Raw genomic sequence first — 17668 nt, 5'->3', positions numbered from 1 at the left:
TAGTACAATTGGTGCCAAACATTTGGAGCACAAATTCATGAAAAAAGCAACCGGAACAGGCCGCAGCTACACGTGGGGCACCTACTGAAGCTGGAGCCTTACCTGGCTAGGCGTTCTTTTCTCCCTGCTCCCCGAGACTCTGAGCAAGTTTGGTATTTTTCTGTCAGATCCTTCCTGCAGCCCTCTAACACATGTGCCTGAACCGTCCCCTGGGTGTTTTTCAGAGATTTGCTGTATTATGTTTGCTTGAGTTAATCTGAGTGCTAAGATACAGGCCTTAGAAAAACGTAATGAAACAGTTCACAGAGATATTCAAATCCAGACAGAAGAATTTAACGGAGAGGCAATTTTAGCATTGTCGAGGCAAATCAGCGCAGTTCACACGGTTCTGAGAAATGAAGACTCAGAGACACACTGAGAATGAACTTAGCTCTGTAGCCACAGGACTCAGTCCTGGTGAACTGAAGCCTTCCCTTCACCTCCCAGCTTCTTAAATTTTCCTATATTAACACTTTGGCTAGAAAGCTTTCCACATCTCAAAACAAACTGAGAGAAGTTTCTGATAATACAACGCCAGGTACAAATCCCTGATTCATGAAATACTGCAGTTTTCCGGGATTCGCCTGAACCAAGTTTTTTTTTTTTTTATTAAAACTTTCCACCTCCTCCCTTCCTCCCATTTCCCTCCCACTCCCCCCCAGTCCCCCTCCCCCTCCCTCTCAGGTCCTAAGAGCAGTCAAGGTTCCCTGCCCTGTGGGAAGTCCAAAGTCCTCCCCTGCTCCATCCAGGTCTAAGAAGGTGAGTAACCAAACAGACTAGGCTCTCACAAAGCCAGTCCATGCAGTAGAATCAAAACCCAGTGCCATTGTCCTTGGCTTCTCAGTCATCCCTCATTGTCCGCCACATTCAGAGGGTCTGGTTTGATCACACGTTGGCCCTGGACTAAGTTTTGCATAGGCTTTGTATCCATGGGAAACTCTCACTCAAAATTCACATAGGACAACAAAAGGGAAATGTAACACAAGCTAAGGCCTGGGGCTGGGGTGAAAATTCCAGGGTCCAGGCCAGGTATAACCCAAGGGGGGCTTCATGGTTAGTGGAGGTTGCTTGCTATCCCTCTGGTACCGGGCCATCAGGACATTCTACCACACAGCACTGTATTATAAGAATAGAGAGGAACAGCCAAAGGTTTTCAGACAACCAACCTTCATATAATCAGTAACGCTACAGGAAGTGTCAAATACAGAGGATCTGTTACAGCTAATAAGACTCCTGGGCCAATGTTAGATTTAAGGGGATTCAAGGAAGCAATCGTCTCATGTGGCATGCAGTCACCTTTTGTGGGGCAAACGTTAAACTCATGGTCAGTTTGTAGTAGAATCATCCCTAATGACTGAATAGATTCCGTTAAAAGTGTTTTAGAGCCTGGTCCACGATTACAATGGAGTGCTGGTTCAGAGAAGAGGCTAAGACTATTGAGCAATGGTGTAAAGCAAGAGGTAGGGAAATCTTCCAAGATCAAATTCTTGGAGGAAGAGACTATGCTACTACAGAAGGGCAAGCTGTATATGATGACCACACCCTGGATTTATGCCATGTCGCAGCTTTGAATGCTTGGGACAGAATTGGAGAAATAGGAGGGTAAATTAAGTAAATTTAGTAAGAATCACTCACAAAAGTTGTACATGGCCCAAAGGAAGATGTTACAGATTTCTTACAAAGACTGACTTCTGTAGTAAATAGAAGGATGCCAAATTCAGAAGCTAGACAAATAATAATTGAATCTCTGGCTTTTGAAAATGCCAGTTCCCTACACAAAAGGTCATTAAAGGCAAGGCCAGCACCTTTGGTGGAATGGATCTGAGATACAATTAATATTGAATTTCATGAAGATGATGATGCGTGGATAGGAGAAGTGATTTCCAGAGGTTTGAGAAAAAATTGAAATGTCCAATGTTATACCTGTGACAAACAAAGTCACCTTAAAAGGGATTGTAGACAGGGTGTTCCTAGGGACAATGATTTTTCTAAGAATAATCCATTCAAAACACCCTTCCCTTTTGGATTATATGGAAGGTGTGGCAAAGGCAGGCATTGGACTATGAATGTAGGTCAACGAGGAATATTCATGGTAATCCTGTGCCATCAGGAAACTCCATGAGTGGTCACTTTCAGGCCCCTATGCCAAATCTGGTTCAGTCATTTTCTGCCCTCTTAGAGAAAACTCATTCCCAGAGCAATTGAAGAACCTAATGCCTATTGTAAGAAACCATTCTGCTCTGAATAATAGAACAGCTCTAGAAGAGAGTACGAAAAATTCAGGAGAAACTATAAAACGAGTATTTTGGCAAACTTCTATAAATAAACAAAGACCAAAATTAAAGGCAACAACCACCCTACCTTTAAAATAGTTGACAGACAACCTGTATGGGTTAAACAATAGCCTTCAACAATAGAGAAACTGCAGGCTTTAGAACAGCTGGTACAGGAGCAACTAGATGCTCAACATATTGAAGAATCAACCAGCCGTTGGAATACTCCTGTATTTGTGATTAAAAATAAATCTGGAAAATGGTAACAAAACGAAGCTGTTAATAAGGTGATTCAGCCAATAGATTCTCAACAGTCTGGCATTCTTTTGCCTTCTCTACTGCCTAAAGGATAGCCTCTCATAGTTGTTGATTTAAAAGCTTTTTTCTTCACTATATCTTTTCAAGAAAAATATAGAGAAAATTTTGGCTTCACAGTGCGGCACAGTGCCTACTTACAGCCCTTCTCAGTCTGTTAAGTGATATCAATAGAAGATTCTCCCAAAAGGAGCATTAAATGGCCTCCCCCTGTGCCAATATTTTTATAAATCAGCCATTGGAAATGATATGCAAGCAATTTCCTCAGTCTATAGTTTACCACTACATGGATGACATTTCGTCACCTGTTTCAAATGTATATACTTTAGAAAGAATGTTTGAAGGAGCAAAGGAAATATTGCCTTGTCAGGGATTACAAATTGCTCCGGAACCAATATAAATAGGAGATTCTATTAATTCTTTTGGCTATAAAATAGGTTTCCAAAAAAGTAGACCCCAAAAAGTGCAAATTAGGGGAGATTGATTGCAGATTCTTAATGACTTCCAAAGATTGCTAGAAGCCATTTTGCATCTATAGCACATTATTGGGGTAGGTCTTGATGACTTGATTCCTTTAAACAAAACTTTACATAGTAACAAGGACTTCAATAGTCTCAGGGAATTATCAGCTGGAGCTGAGAGAGAATTGACTTTGATTGAAGAGAAATTACAGAAGGCACATGTGGATCATGTGGATCCAAAACTTAACTGCATTGTAAGCTGTAAAATGGAATTGTTAGGGTGTTGTCAGGAAGAAATATACAAAATCAGAGATAGAAGTTCTTTGAGCCTAGAAAAGTCACCATTTGCTTAGTTTAGTTATCTTTAATGGTTTTTAACTTGAGATGTTTTCAGGAAAAAACGCCCATCATCAATGCAGGCAATTTTGGCTTTATCAGCAGTGTGCGACTCTGACAGCTGGAATGACAAATCAACCACATCTCAGGACACAGGATTTCTTTTCCCTATCCCACCTCCTCAATATTCCTTCTATCCTACCTTGCTATGAGTGACAAGTCTTGTTTTGCCTTAGAAATGTTTCCATCTTCCCAAGAACATTGGCTACGGCTTTTGCAAACATAGCCTTTAGGATTTTATCTAATTTAATGAGGGTTTTTTATCATAAACATAGTTTGTATGTTACAAAGTTGATATACTACATCTATTGAGATGGACAGATGGCTTTGCTTCCCCCTCTGTTGACACAAAATGCCTTCTTTCATCAATTTGCAGATACCAAACCATCCTTGCATTCTAGGAATGAATCCCATGGGATCCTGGGTGTGACCTTTTTAACCTAATGTTACATCTAGTTTGTGAGCATGTTGCTGAGAATTTTTGACTCTGGTCATCAGAGAGCACATTTTGGTCTTCATTACCCTCATCCATCCTGTGATTCCCATTTGAGCAGACATCTTGTCTTGTTCAGAGATGCCCAAGAGCTTAGGTATAGACATGGGTGGAAAGAACACAAACAAGTGGACAGAATTCTAAGAGAAAGTACTGAAAATGAGAAATGAAGAAATTCCATCTGGTGTCACCAGGGTCCTTAGTATTGATGGAGTCCTAAAGACTGGACTTGGTGGGGCCACCGGGATATATGGAGGGGGAAGACACTTCTGACTATTGCTTAGTAAGTGCTCAGGAACCTGAGAGGCTGAACCAAGGGGGAATGTCCACCCCAGGGGATGAGGTCTCTGAAGGAGATGAGATCTCCCTGAACCTTGATGTAGGCTTCACATCAGCTACTCAGGGGAGGAGCCTGGCCAGAGAGGAATGCAGGAGCTGGCAAGGAGTCACTTTACTTCATTGTGCCTTCCTTCCTCCCTCCCTCTGTCCCTCCTTCCCTCCTCCTTCCTTTCCTTCCTTCTTTCCTTTCTTCCTTCCTTCCTTCCTTCCTTCTCCACATAGAGCCTTGCACTGAGGTGAAGCTGGGTTCTTGGCTTTGCCATGGAAAGTGTATCAGGCTTAGCCTGCAGTGAAACAGGCTCATGGAAGGACTCTTAAAGCAGAGGCCTCAAGCACAGAAATTAACAGTGAGGTGCCCAGGGGAAGAGAGAGATCCTCAAGTGTGGATGTGGGTTTCTCATGGGAGTGTCACCCTTGGCCCTGGGTCTCTCTAGTTTCCATCACTCTGGGTAATTCCCAGCAAGTTGGGAGGTCAAACGGTGTCCTGTTATGAACAAAGTTGGAAAGTGGGTTTACAAGGTGTGTTGTTGGGAATAAGAAGTGCGAAAAGTCAAGGGTAGCAATCATTTGGGTCCTCAGTAGGCATGGCTGAATTTGTCTTTAACATTTTCGGTTGAGATGTCTCAAGGAAACTGCCTGTCACCTATGTGGGCGCTTCTGGTGTTATCACCAGTGTTGGAGCTTCCTGGCTGTGCCAGCAGGAAGAATAAACCAACCAGATCTCAGGTGAAGGGGTTCCTTCTCATGTCACTCCAGTTTTGGGTCTCTCTATCTTGCCTCCTTTAGAATACTCATTTTGAGGAGCTTTGGCATTAGTAGAAAGCCACGGAGAATACTATTTTCCTGACAGGGGAGACACCTTGATCATGAAGGTAGTTTTCTCAGTGAGGCTTGTCCACTGCACCCTGGATGTGCTGACCCCTGCCATTTCCCCAGATGTGGGAAACTTGACTATAATTTGTTGTAGTGAGAGGAATATTTGTACTCACCACTTCCAAGGAAGAAACAAACATGTGCACACACACAGCTGCACACACATGCACCTGCACACACAGGCACAACCACAGACACATAACCACACAGAGAAGAAAATCACATGGGATGAGAGAGGGGGAGGACCATGAAGGGGAGGAAGAAGAGAATATGGAGATGCTGGGCTGTTTGGGGAACAGAGAATCCAGCTAATCCAATCCTTCCCGTGCTGGAGTGGTCTGTGGGGCCCCAAGAACTTGACTCCAGAACGTCCTTATCACCCCCTCAAGAAGTTTGTGCAGCCTTGAACCTCACAGAGGCTTAGCATGTATCTTTTGTGATTGAATGAATGATAAATGGATGAAATGAACAAACTCTACTGAATCAATGTCCTCTTTCCTATTTGCAAATGTCAAAATCCGTTAGAAAAAGGAACATTCCTGGCTTACAAACACTCTCATTCCCACTGCTTACACAGACCTTGCCCACTCCTGGGAGTGGCTGCTAGGAGGTGACCTGTTGGTTACACCCAGATTGGATAGAGAAACTTCCTCAGCCAGGAACTGAGCCCTTTTCTCAGCAGCCAGAGAGTTTCAAAATCGGCTGGATTTATTATAGTGTCAACCTATGTTATGAGGAGTTTCCAGCCCTCAAGGCTGTCCAGCCAGATGATGAGGGGGAAAAGGGGGGGATTGCTCAGGGACTTCGGTGTCCTATTTACGAGTCCACTATTTGACCACGCCCACCTATCTATCCCGGTGTCTCACCACCCCCCAACCCTGCAGAAGGAAAGGCTATTTAAGGGCAGCTGACGTTCAGGGAAAACAAGACAGGCCCTTGAGGAAGAAGCTGCGGCATCACCCGAGAGGTAAGTGCCCAGAAACTCCAGCCTTGTGACTGCATTTGAGTGGTTGTCTAGGTGCATGCATGTGTGTGCTAATGGACAAGCCTATGGATGTGAGCCTCCATCGTGTAAACATGTAAAAGACAGTATTTGTATGCTAGTATGTTGTATGGGTTTGTGAAGGTACTGAGCAAGAATTCAAGAGCACGTGTGCACACATGCGACCTGCATGGGGTTAGAAAGGCTTGCAAAGAGAATGTGCAGTTTAGTTCAGGACAAGAACTGTTGGGAAACAGACCCCATAGCTGGAGTTCCCAAGCCTTCACTCTAATGTAGGGATGCGGGTTGAGTATCTAAGGAGGAGAGGCGTTGCCTTCAGCCTCCCAGTGTTGTGGAATGAATCCAGTCTCCCAGGAGAACTGAAGGAGGTGCTGGGTGATCCCGGTACTGTATCATATTCCCCAGAGCAGGGAAGGGACAAGAGGTGACACGCGTGAAGGGACAAGAGGTGACATGCGTGATGCACTGTCTGAGGCCACCCTATGCTCTCTATGACTTAGCCCCACGCAAGAGCACGTCTGTACTCCAGGGTTGTTACGTCAGACAGCAGAGCAGGGGCTGGGGCAGAGGATGAGACTCCTGTAGGAAACGCCCGGGCCAGTCGTCTATACTTGTCGTTCACAGGCTGACAACATGAAGGTCCTCCTGCTGCTAACAGCTGTGATCATGGCCTTTGGTAAGACTTGTTCTGAACTCAGCAGAGTGGGGCGTAATCTAAGGAGGGGGCACCCCATCCTCCAGTGCCCCTTCCCATTGCCCCAGCCCTCTCTCAGTGGGAATGGGGAGGAAGGCATTTGTGGGGAGAGAAGCAGTAGAGAGATGCCAATGCGGAGGAGGAGGGGCACAGGGCTCACTGCCCTTCACTGGCCATTTCTCCATCTCCTTTCAGGCCCAATACAGATCCAAGGGAGCCTTGCAGAGTTTAGACAAATGATCTTACTTAAGACGGGAAAGAGAGCTGAGACAAGCTATGCCTTCTATGGTTGCCACTGTGGCTGGGGTGGCAAGGGATCCTCCAAGGATGCGACAGATCGGTGAGGACACCCCTATCTTCAGTTCACTCTGTCTGGGACGGGACTAGGACAGAGGTGGTACCAGTTGCCTCAGGGCCCTGGTGGGGTCAGGACTAGGACAGACCTGGTATTTTTCCTCAGGGCCATGGGGTACCCCCGCCAGTAAAACAGTCAGTGCCTTGGGAACTCTGTTCTAGACCCCTCCAATGTTTCTGAGTCTCTGCTCAGAGTTAAAGATCAGGGGATGTGGGGGAGGCACCAGGATTTCAGGGCTGTGAAAATGCAGCCTCAACAGGACATGCCCCCCCTGCCCCCACCGACCAGGTGCTGTGCTGCTCACGACTGTTGCTACGCCCGGCTGCAGAAGCACGGCTGTGGCACAAAATTTCTGACCTACAAGTTCTCCTACCGAGGGGGCAAAATCACCTGCTCTGGTAAGAAAAACCCTGAGATCCTGGGAAACGGCCCTCACGTGTTTATTGAGCAAATAAATGCTGGGCAGTGTGCTGGAACAGAAGGGGAATTTATCTCTGCTTAGAACCTCAAAGAAGACTCCAATGGAAAGGCAGAAACAGGTTTTGTACAGCCTGAGGCTTGCAGGGTGGCCTGCAAACTGTGGTACCTAAGCTGAGTCCTAAGAGAGTCAGTGAGGCTCACAGTGGGAGAGGAAGGTTGGGCCATCCCCCAAACAAGGCACAACATGGCCAAAAGTTCAAAGAGGACCGTTGGCCACTCTGAGCAGTGAGACAAAGAAGGGACAGGGACAAGCCGGGCCTTCCTAGCCATTGTCTTGAGGTTTGGGGACCACAGCGACAGAGACCTATTATTTAGCAAAGCAGCAAAAGACACTTCTGCACAAAGAGGGCTCACCCTGGCTGGGGATGATGGGCAGGAGCGGGGGTGGGGGGCAGCGAGCCATGCTGCCTGCAGGGTGGTGACACATGGAGTAATGGGGCCTCTGTCAGATGGGAAAAATTCTAGGGCAGTGTGGTGCCAATCTGGGCAACTGCTACAGCCCGGGATCAAGCCTGCTCCTCAGCTCCGGCATGGTGCCAACATCTGTGCTTATACTGCAAGTCACACTAGAGCTCCCAGAATGACCTTGGCCACCCACGACAGGTGGCTTTCCCTCTCCAAGACTCTTTGAAGATGGGGAATGAACACTTCCCAGAAGCCCCTGCTGACTTCTTCTTTAGCACTTCATTCAGAATAAAGCTGCATATTACCTAAGACCAATCACAACAAAGGGGAAGGAATAGACCACACAGGTTTTCACCAATTCCATTCATCCTGAGGTCAGTGAGGCTGGGTTTCCTTACACAAGCAGGTCTGTTAACACGAAGGTGGGGCCAGAGATATAGCTCAGTTGGCAGAGTGCCAGCCTCACATACACAAGGACCTGGCCTATCCAATGGGGTCTGCCTTTCCAGTGGCCCCAGTACTTGTCTCAGAACAGGCCGGTCCCCAGCAGCAGCCATAGGATATTAACAACCGTCAGCTCAGTGTCTGCTTTCCTCTAATTTCAGCCAACCAGAACTCCTGTCAGAGACAGCTGTGCCAATGTGACAAAGTCGCAGTTGAATGTTTCTACCGCAACCGGAAAAGCTACAATTTAAAGTATCAATTCTATCCCAACAAGTTTTGCAGTGGAAAGTCGCCAAAGTGCTGAGGGAGTAGCCTTGTTCAACATCTGGACACATTGTCTCCTTTAGCAACCCTTCCCAGCCAAACCAAGTCCCCCCAGTGATAAAAACACCCCTCTCCCACCCTACAGACAGAGTGGGGGCCCTTCTGTACTCATCCAGAATGAGACCCCAAAGCCTGGTGTGTTACACTGATCTTTCCTCATCACTCATCTACCTTCAACGGGCAGATTGTTGGCCTCCAGCTTCCCCTTTGCATGCAACTTCCTGCCTTGCAGTACCAAAGAGAACCCTGGGAGGCTCTTACAAATAAAGTACTTCACTAACAACCATGTGTGTTCTCTTACCATGGAATGAGGCTGATATAAAGTATATATGCTAAAAGTATAGGGGCTGCGACAATAGCTCAGTCCATAAAGAACTTACCAAGCTTGAGGACCTGTGTTCAACCCCAGAACCCACACACATGAAGCACACACTTGTTTACAACCTTAGAGTTGGGGAAACAAAGACAGGTGGATCCTGCGGCTCCATGACCAGCCAGCCTACTTGAATCAGCGAGTTCCAGGTCGGTGAGAGACCCTGCCTCCAAAACCAAGGTAGATAGTGTCCTGAGGACCAAAACCTGAGCTTGTTCTACAGCTTCCACACATAAATGTGCACACATATGCATGTATGCATGGGCATGCACACACACAGACACAGAGACACACATGCACACACACATACACACATGAACAGGCTTCCTGGTCAGTCAAAACGGGTCTAACTATAAATACCCCACCACTTTAAGCCCTGATTCTCTTATTCAGGTGGAGCTCCTTGTCAGAGCCTCCTGCTAGGGCTTGTTTGGCAATTTAGGGGGGACACAGATGTCAAGCAGTGTCCAACCACTACAGCTGCCATCCCTGTCAAAGGCTGAACTCCCTCTCCCCGCCCCCAGGCTAGAACTGTTTTTCTTAGCCTATGGGAAGATGCAGAAGCTGAAGCAGGCAGAAGAAAGTGGAGTTGCTTCTGTCAAGGCTCTGCCACTTTGAACTTAAAGACAACAGAGATTACGGTGGATGGCACCATGTGCCCACACGCCTGGCGCAGACCCACTTCCAGAAGACTGCCAGAGCCATGGCGTGTGCAAAGCTGCCCACCGAGCAAAAATAAACTCCTGGGCCTCCTGCACTTGTCAAACTGAGAAGCTTTGCACAGATCCTTAAGATGTCCTGACAGCTCCACACTTCTCTTTGCCTGGAAAGGAACAGTCAGAAACCAGTGAGGTCCCCCAGTTCCTGGTGCGTCTGTGGGAGCAAGGCTGATGAGGGGCGGCACTCAGTTGTCTCTCTCCGCTGTCCCTTCTGCCTACGTCGAATCTGCTAATTTTTTCACATATTAAGATAAAGACAAACTGCAATAAAAAAAATAAAACATGCCAACCCCCAGATGAGAGGTTTTTTTTTTTTTTTAATCCAATAGAAGATGAGATTTTTAACTCCTCCCACCATCGGATAGTGATCCTGCAACTTACATCAACTCCTTGGCAACCCAGGCGCCTGAGGCACCCTCCTCAGACATGAAAACTTGGGATTTGAGGCTTGAGATGATGAGCTTCATGAAGCTGTTCTGCCCTTTCAAGTCCCCCAATGCCGGAGCCTGAGCCTTGTGCAATAGTCAGATCTCTGGCACAAGAAATCCGTTCCAAGTGTCATGCCCACACCAACACTGCCAATAACCTTCCAAAACTCATTCCCAAAAACACTTCCTACCCAAACTGAGGAGTCAAGTAAACATTCAAGAAAAGCAAAAAAATAAAAATAAAAATAAAAAAAAAAGGATTGAGCCAGGTAGGGGCATTGGCAGGCCGGCAATATGGCTTTCGTGAGTTTAAATGTTTATTAACAGGTTTGCCAACCCGCTTGATCTCTGGAACTGCTAAAGTGAAAGGGGAGAAAGTTGTCCTCTGACCCAGACATGACGGGTGTAGTGGGAGGCACCTGTGTGCTCATACTCACATACGTGTGTGTGTGTGTGTGTGATGTGTTTATACGTATATATATATATATATAATTTTTTAAATGCAATTTTAAATGCAATAATAGCAATTACTATTATTATTATTATTATTATTATTATTATTACATTTAGGATGCTCTTTTGGCAGTGCATTATCATCTAGTGCTAGTTAACATATAAACTGAGTGACTTAGAGGAGAGCCAGAGCTATACAGAGAAACCTTGTATCAGGGAGTAAAAGAGAGCCATCCCCACTGCGTCCACTGCACAGAAGCTGGACTCAGCCTGGCAGCAGAGCCTCTGGGCATGCCTATGCATATATGTATATTGTCTTCATTCCATTAACTGACATGGGAAGACGCATCCTCATTGTGGTTGGCGCCATTCTCGAGATCAGGGGCCCTGAAAACAGTACTAGGGAGCGTTCTTTGCTCTTTCCTTTTGTGGATGCACCGGAACCAGCTGCCTCACGCTCCTGTGGCCTTGATGTCCCCACCGCAATGAGCTTACCTTGATCTGTGAGCCAGAGTGTGTGCCTTCTCCCCTGAGCTGCTTCTGTCCAGGTTATCACAGCAAACAGAAAAGAAGCCAAGACAGCCACCGAGAGGCTAACCCACTGTGTTCCGTTACACTGGGGCTACCGGCTTGCTCCCTCACACCCAGCAAGCTGGCCTGGGTTTGTAATTACATTCTCTATAATTAGTGTTTATACTCACGGGCTTTCAGGCAGTTCCTTGCCCTTGCCTTGGGCGGCTGACATCGTCCCTTATCTGGCAGCTCTGAATCAGATGTTCTGTGTGGTCCAGTCAATGTCCTGTCTCCTGATGACTGTCAGTAGGGGACAGAGAGGTGATAGGCCATCTTTCCCATCATCCCCTTTGCTGCCACCATAGACAGGTACTTTGTTCAGCACCTTGCACCAAGCACTTGAATCGGCATCATTGACTGAGATCCTCATCCTGCCATCCCGGTTAAAAGTATACAGGAAGAGGGAGGAATGAACTCGGGGGGCAGGAGAGAGCCTGCATTGCTCTCCGCATTTCTCACCAGCAGTGGCTTGGGCCAGCTGTCACTGTGACAGAAGGAAGATACCCTAGACAGACACCTGTGCCCACCCTTCAGTGAAGGTCCCAAGAAATGGGAATCTCCATGGGAATCTCCAGTGCCCGCCAGAGGAAGAATCTGACTCACACAGTTCTGAGAGCTCGCCAGACCACCTTCTGGGGGTGGCCAGAGCAGAGGGGACAGTGGGACAGTGATACGCAGGACCACGTCTTGACCAGGGATGCTGAGTTAGGCAAACCTCTTGCACTCTCATGTCAAGACCCTGAAGACAGGTTGGGCTTCACTGGGCCCCTTTGCTCCTCTTCCCACTGTGGCTACATTGGTTATATAATTCTCTTCTCTTTTACTGAGGTTTTCCTTTAATTGGCCTGCTGTGGTTGGGTGACTGAGCCTGGCTCATTAGAGCTGCCAGGATCCAAGCCTCTGACCCTAAAGACTCTGGTGACATCATCACACCTGGAGCTTGGTCATCTCAGAACCAAAGAGCAAAACAGAAGAAAAGCACAGTCTAGAAAGTTCTCTAGTTAGGTGTGGTAACCTGAACCTGTAAGTCCAGCACTTGGGAGGCTGAGGAGGAGCCCGAATCTGAGACCAGCCTAGGCTACATGATGAGAGAAAAGAAAAGAACAGTTTCCTCCACCCCCACCCACGGTCTGACCCTGCTCATCCCCTGCTCCAGGACCCTTGGCTCAGCTCCCTATAACTGCACCCTGCAGTCTAGGTTGTCCCCAGCTTCCTACAGAGTTTGGCTTAGGATCTTTTGTTATCTCCTCAGATCCAAGCTCCTCCCTCAGGCCTGTCATTCTGCCAGACTGGTTTTGGCAAAGGAGCCAGGAGCCTCTGCTAATTTGCAGTCTTGGCACACACAAAAAAGGGGGTGGGGTGTACAGTGCAGCATCGTGTGTATAATTTAGCACACACAGAGTTCCACAAACACTGAGTCCTTTTCGAGGAACCATACTTCTAAACAACATAAAGAGTAGTCCCAGTGGTGAGTGGAGGACGAGAGAGGAAAACAGATGCAGTATAGCACAACTGTGTCTTCCACCAGCCAGGGATAGTAGCATGTCGTGAAGAGAGGCCTCTGGCAGGGCAACTGGACCATTAAAAAGGTGCTTAGGGTCGGCTAGCTGGCTCAATAGGTAAAGGTGCCTGCCACCCAGCCTGGACCTGAGTTCGATCCCTGGAACTCACAAAATAGGAGTGAAGCGGCACCTACAAACCAGCCTCCAGCTTCCACACATCTGCCAAGATTCAGAGATGCACACACTCACATAAATAATGAATAAATAAATTCAATGATGGTTTTTAAAAGAAAAGGCAAACATTTATCCCTGGATCACTTGTGGAAAAAGGCTCTAGACATGTGGTCACACAGGCACCCAAACAAATACACGGTGACATGTGGGATTGTTGGGAAGGGTGAAAGTCAAAACCAGAGCCATCTGGAATAAGGGCTGGTCTTTGAGTGTCCCCTCCCAAAGCACCTCGCTGGGCCTCTGAGAAGTTCATACCACCTAGCTAGAGGGAGACACTGATTTCTCTCTTCTGTTTTAGTCTTGAGCTCATTGGTAACACAAGAGTCCATTTTATTTCACCCCTGTCCCCAGTTTTACGACAAAGGCAACCTAGTCACAGGTGGACCTGAGGCAGGTTCATGCTGAGTGACACAGAAATGGCTGAGCACTTTCTCTAGGACTCCTAAGGAGACATGTGAGGCCGGAAGTACCTGTGTGACAGACGTGGATGCTGTACCCAGCAGAGACCAACCTTGAGACACTCAGACCCACCCCCGTCCCTCCACTCCACCCAGCATCCATGACACATGCTACACCCAGGCTGTCCCACTGACAGGCACTGAGACACAGTGATTAAATGTACAAATATGTTGGACTGTGTTTGTAGGTGGTCTGGGGCACACGTGGCCACAGGTTGGATGTACCTGTTACAGCTTGTGGGATCCCTCAGGATGCCAAGAGAAAGGTCCATGGGCAACACCAAGCCCCAGGCCAGATCTTCTACGGGAATCGCTAAAAAGAGAAACCTAGGCAATTAAAATCTAGCAAATTTGATTTGTGCAGAGATCAGGCAGCTCAAGATTATGAGAGGTTTGTCGCTGATGGGGACAATAGAAAAAGAATCTTATAAAATGTTTGAGAAACTAGGAATTGAAAATGCATTTGTTAAGATGGAAAGCCACAGTGAGGGACTCTCTAAGGTTTAGCGTCTGTTTAGTATTTATTTGGGCTTCTGTTTGTTTATGGAGTGTTAGGGCAGGAGACCTGCTTGTTCTTCCTGGCCACCTGGCTAGCTTAGTCCCCGAAATAACCACACAGAAACTGTATTCATTAAAACACTGCTTGGCCCATGAACTTTAGTTTCTTATTGGCTAATTCTTACATCTTAACTTAATCCATTTCTATTAATCTGTGTATTGCCACGTGACTGTGGCTTACCGGCAAGATTCTAACCGGCATCCATCTCAGGTATGAGATGGCTTCTCTCACTCTGCCCTTCTTCCCAGAATTCAGTTCTGTCTTCTCCGCCTACCTAAGTTCTGCCCTATCAGGCCCAAAGCAGCTTCTTTAGCCATTAACCAATGAAAGGAACACATGAACAGAAGAACCTCCTACACCAATAGAGGATCTCAAAGTCCTGGCATTATCTCAGCTCCATGATATCACAATTTAAAAAAAACAAATAAGCAAAAACCTTCGGTACTGCTAATCAAATCCGGGCCTTAAAAGCTATAACATCAGCTCTAATTTAAATGTTTTAGCCCAGCTGGGGATGTGGCTCAGTGGGTAGAGGGCTTGCCTGCCATGCATAAAGCCCTGGGCTCAAAATCCAACCCTACATAAACTAGCCATGGTGGGGCATGTCTACAATCCCAGTACTGGGGACACAGAGGCAGCAGTTCGGAAGTTCAAGGTTCTCTTTGACTACAATGTGAGCTGAAGCTAGCCTGGGCTACATGAGACTCTGTATCCATAAGTATTATTTTGACAGACTTAAGTCAAGAAATTTAGTAAATATCACAAGCTAGTTTGAAACAACGACTAGGTGGCATATTTATAAAGACAAAAGAAATAAAAGAAGAAAATATACTAATTCTACTGGAAGGTGACCCAATTTTCTCATTTTTTTCATCTTTTACAGACACGCTCTGCCGCTATCATTTCAAAACAGCTTGTTCTGATCAAAAACAGCTTTGCGGTAATCGCTGGGTGAAGTATATGAAGGGCAAAATACAAAGTAATAAGCTAGCATTCAAAATAGACTTACTTGGGCAATTATAAAAGGAACCCAAACCAAGAGAGAGAAAGTGTGGTTATCAAATTGTCCGTTTGAACACATCCTGCTCTTCCAGATGGAAAACCCCAAAGACTCCATGATAAAGTAAAAAAAAAAAAAAAATCAGGATACAAAATTAAGGCACAAAACCCGGCAGCTTTAAAAAGCCCCAGCAGGGACTTTGGTAGGAACTAGAAGTGAAGGGAGCAAACATGTATGGTAGTGACAGACCCTAAAATCCCCAGGAATGGTTTTGTAGGAGCTCTCAAATGGAAACTCTGAAACACTGAAGCTTTGAGGAGATTATAGAGGACGAGGGGACAGGAGATGCCCTGTGCTGTTGAGAAGGAGGAGCAGCCCCATCCAAGGGCCCTTGCCACCCAAAGGGCCCCGCTAGTCCAGCAGTGTGCTTGCTGACAGGCGCCATCCAGGGGCCGAGGACTGGCCCTGTGGGCACAGGGCTTGTTGTACAATTGTGAGGACCTGTGCCTGGGTACCCAGCACCCACGCAAAAATCTAGGCCCACCTATAACCCCAACATCTAAGGGTGTGCGGAGGCAGAGATGAGAGGATTCTGGAGCAGCCAGTCTAGCCAAGTTGGTGAGTTCCAGGCTCAGTGAGAGACCCTGACTGAAAAAGTAAGCAGAGAGTAATTGAGGAAGATACTCGATGTCACCCTCTGGCCTCTACATGCACATGTGCACACATATGTACAAACACACAGAAGAACACACAGACACATACAAATACACATGCACACCCACTAACAAAAACACAGTGCACAAGTAGACTAAACACAGAAGTGAACAGACGCAAACTAACCACCAGCATAAACACACAAACACACAGGCACACACGAATACCAACACACATACACATGCACACACAAACACACCTAAATGCATACACACTCACCAGCATAAACACGCAGGAGTATAAAAACATGCACATAGACATTTACACATACACAGGTACATACAACAAACTAAAAAGGGACAGATGTAAGATCATACAAACACACAAAATATACATGCATAAGCACGTGCACACTGAATGCACATCCAAACACATTGAAACCAACATTCAGATGGTAACAAAAACCACAAACACAGATGCATGCAAAACAAGCCCACACATGCACACAAGATACATACACATGAGTACATATACACACCAAGTACACACTAGCATAGAAACACATGCACACATACAAACACATAGATGCATGTGTTTACACAAACACACAGGCCTACACATGTGCACAAACATAAAGTCACACATGCAAATAAAATAGTGTACACGAAACACACACAAACATAATGTGCACACATGCAAATACAACACACACAATGTGCATGAATGTATATGAACACATACAAATGCATAGAGACACAACACAGACACACATGAACACACGAGCACAGATGCACAAACACACAGAAAATATATAAACACCCAGACACATACACACACAAAACGCATGTAGATAAAAATGCACACCCGAAAAAGCAACAGAAACATAAGCACAAATGTACAAGCTCAACAACTACATTTCTAGCACAGGTGTACACAAACACATGCACACACACGCACACATACATACACAAACACATGAACACACACAGAAATGCACACACACAAACACTAATATCCAAGAGCCAAAGTCAGCTCAAGCAGGAAGACTCACACAGGAGACATTACTCTGCCTAATTAAATTGCATTCCAAGGCTGGAATAGGACACACTGCAGGTGTAAGAGCAGACGCACACATCAGTGAAACACAACAGACAGCCTGCTGGGCAGGGCGGGGGAGGCTGTGTTTTGATTTTTGATTTTCTTACAAAAAGGCTAAGAACCTGTATTGGACACTCCAGTCGTTTCATTAAAGCTGCAGGGAAGGTTGGAAACCCAGTGTGTCAGGTCATGGCTACCACTGTCTCACAGATGGGCCACACAGACCTTCAGTCCCACCCCCTCCACGGTTGCTGTGCAGAGCTAACAGGCTCCCTGCAGTGCCTGCTGTACCTCGGACCTCTTCCCCTTTACCCCTTCACTAATGTAGATGCCCCCCTCACCACCATCCTTGAGTCCAAGCAGCTGACTGTGGGCACACTTATTAACCGAACCTTCTGCTTCCTGGTGCGGGACCCTGAGACCCAGTCGCAGGATCCTTTAAGAATGATGCCTTACTGTGTCCCTCTCTCCCTCCTCCCTCTCTCATCAGACCCTAGCTATACCATGCTCCTGTCTGCTTATGGCATTAATAACACCTAATAAAACTCTCTTGAAGAATGGTTCCTTTCTCTCCTGCCACCCTTCCCCCATTTTTTTTTTCTCTAAAAATCCCCCTCTGTAGTCCAGGCTGGCCTGAAACTTACTAGGTAGACCAGATTGGTCATGATTCTCCTGCCTCTGCCTCCTGAGTGCTGGAACTACAGACATGAGTTACTATACCTG

The 17668-nt window shown here is 46.5% G+C and overlaps 1 protein-coding gene and 1 pseudogene across 1 annotated transcript; both read left to right on the top strand.

Moving 5' to 3' along the window:
• The first annotated feature begins 5151 nt into the window (after positions 1-5151).
• On the top strand, positions 5152-5306 carry LOC148121658 (U1 spliceosomal RNA; annotated as a pseudogene).
• A 744-nt stretch (positions 5307-6050) lies between these two features.
• LOC125406362 (phospholipase A2, membrane associated-like) lies at positions 6051-9177 on the top strand. Its single transcript, XM_087906987.1, has 5 exons — positions 6051-6156; positions 6817-6868; positions 7082-7226; positions 7530-7639; positions 8732-9177. The coding sequence occupies exons 2-5, from the start codon at positions 6826-6828 to the stop codon at positions 8872-8874; spliced, it is 441 nt and encodes a 146-aa protein (XP_087763113.1). The 5' UTR covers positions 6051-6156; positions 6817-6825; the 3' UTR covers positions 8875-9177.
• Positions 9178-17668: the final 8491 nt, after the last annotated feature.

The sequence above is a fragment of the Myodes glareolus genome, chromosome 6, assembly GCF_982192425.1.
Source record: "Myodes glareolus chromosome 6, mMyoGla1.1, whole genome shotgun sequence".
Classification (NCBI taxonomy): domain Eukaryota; kingdom Metazoa; phylum Chordata; class Mammalia; order Rodentia; family Cricetidae; genus Myodes; species Myodes glareolus.
The sequence above is the reverse complement of the archived record's forward strand: the minus strand, read 5'-3'. Positions and strand labels throughout refer to the sequence as shown.